Below are 2,190 nucleotides of genomic sequence, written 5' to 3'. Positions count from 1 at the left end.
TGGCACGTCTCCATTGTTTACAACGAGTAAACCGGTTCTTGCGGCCATGTCTAGAACTCGTCTCCCTCTTGGGTTGGTTGTTGGCATGCCCCATTCCACCGCTCGAGAGTTGAAATCGCCAGCTACTACGTGATGGCCGTCTAATCCACGCATTGTGTCCTCGATCTCATCGAGTTTTGCCTCGTAGGCGTCGATGCTGTCACTAGGAGTGAGGTAGCAGCTAAACAGCGTAAAGTGGTTTAACTGCACCCAGACGTAACCGTCTTCACTTCCGCTCTTTACTGGTGAGATGCCATTGCGGTATGGGATCCAGATAGCAGCTGTTTTTGTGGGATCCTCCAGCCAGGACCCTTGATCTCTCCTTCCATATTGCTCGCTTATAATCACGATGTCAGCACGTTGTTCTGCGACTATCTGTGATAGGAGATCATGTGCGACTTTACACCTGTGCATGTTGGCCTGCAGTATTCTCAGCATGCCTGCTGTTTGCCTCCTTTACATCTCTCTGACCCAGGAAGATGATCCGTCGGGCCTTTTCCCCTCTGCGAGCAAATACAGCATTTCCGAGGGTTATGGCACTCCTTCATCTTGTGCCCATTCTCGCCGCATCTAATGCATAGTCCCATTCCTTTCCTGTCGGGTCCCTTGCACTCCCACTGTAGGTGGCCGGCTCCAAAACATCTGAAGCAGCGCTTTCTTTCATCCCGATAGTTTAGCCGACAATTCGTCATTCCTATCAGGAGCCTGCTGGTCTTCAACAAAATATTGACGCAGCTAGTTGGCAGAGAAACGAAGGCCCTCCTCTGCTCCTTCGAATTAAGTGCTGTCAGCTGCACAGTCACTTCTCCAGCTGTCGTTCCCGTTGCCTTGATCACTGCTTCAGTGATCTCGTCGGCGGTCGAGAGGGAGTCCAAGTCACGGATCTCAATTGTCGCCTTCGGTTTCATGTCCTGCACGACTGCAGCCTCCTTAAGGACGCCTTTGAGGGACTCGCAGAACACCTCCTTGTTTCCTCCTCTGCCCATCACGAGAAGAACTGCACCCGTTCTCGTTTTCTGGACGGAGCGGATGGCGACCTCGGCTTCCTCCGGTTTCGCGTTTCGCGTTTCGCCTGAGGTCCCTGAGCACGTCCGCGTAACTATGCCCCTCCTTCGGCTTGATTAACACGGCCTCTGGTCGCTGCCTGGGTTTCCGTGGTCTCCGAGCGCGCGGTTTTCGCCGCGGGTTCCTCCTTGACGTTCTTGCCTCTTCTTCGGGCTTCTTCTTCTCAGCCTCCTTGTCGGGCTTCCTCTTTCCGGCTGTTTTCGCCGGTGGTTTCACCTCTACAGCTTTATCCTTCTTCTTTTTGCCAGGATTTTCTTCGACTGGACTCGGCGCGCTCCTCTTGTTTTGCGCCGTAGAAGGCGTCGACATGTTGGTTGATGTCGTGGGAGTCTCCGCTATTATTGGCCTGCTTTGCTGTTTCTGCTTCTCCGCGGCCTTCCAGTTTTTGCGGTAGCTCCCAATAATGTCCAAGATTTCCTCTATCTCAGACACACCATTTTGGACATCCCTGCTAATGTTCTTCTGCCTTCCTATAGCTAGTCGCATCTGGCGAAGGACTTTCTTGCACTTTTCAAGCGCCTCCTCCTCCGAAAGTCGCATCTTCAAGATGAACTCTTGTCTAGGAGAACTGGTGCTGTTCTCGCATGTCTCCGCGTTGTTCTCCGCTGGGGTACAGTCTAACGCTATACTTCTTACCTCCTTCTCTTTCTCGGCACTGGGCCCGGAGGCTAGTGGAGAATTTACCGGTGATCGATGTACTTTCGATCTTCTTCCAAAGATCGATTCCATCTCCTCTGCTGCTATGTTAATGGGTGTTTCCATTTTAATCGGGTCCCCACTTAGAGCCGTTGTCTGTGTCCGATAATGTAGTCGCCCTTTCGCAGAGCGATGACCCCGAGGGTCCCTTTGCAAGCAGTGAGGTCCTCGCGAGGGTTGACGCAAGACCTTATGAGTACTTGCGTTCAGAGCCAGGTCGGGCATTAATCTGGATATCGTATCAACAGAACCTACATTACCAACTTAATGGTTACGAGGCACAGATCGTTCCCTAAGGCCTGCCAGGGGTTTAACGGGACGGAGGCAGCGGTGGCATTAGCCTGAAAGCCATTTCGAGAGGGATGTCACTCCCTCCTACTCAGGTAACAG

The 2,190-nt window shown here is 52.6% G+C and overlaps 1 protein-coding gene across 1 annotated transcript; it reads right to left on the bottom strand.

Annotated features, from left to right (window-relative positions):
• Window positions 1–969: 969 nt before the first annotated feature.
• Window positions 970–1,866, bottom strand: LOC131996325 (neurofilament heavy polypeptide-like). Its single transcript, XM_059365907.1, has one exon. It carries the CDS (start codon window positions 1,864–1,866, stop codon window positions 970–972), a length of 897 nt encoding a protein of 298 aa, XP_059221890.1.
• Window positions 1,867–2,190: the final 324 nt, after the last annotated feature.

Source organism: Stomoxys calcitrans, chromosome 1, assembly GCF_963082655.1.
Source record: "Stomoxys calcitrans chromosome 1, idStoCalc2.1, whole genome shotgun sequence".
Lineage (NCBI taxonomy): Eukaryota > Metazoa > Arthropoda > Insecta > Diptera > Muscidae > Stomoxys > Stomoxys calcitrans.
Note: the sequence above shows the minus strand (reverse complement) of the source record. Positions and strands in the feature narration are given on the sequence as shown.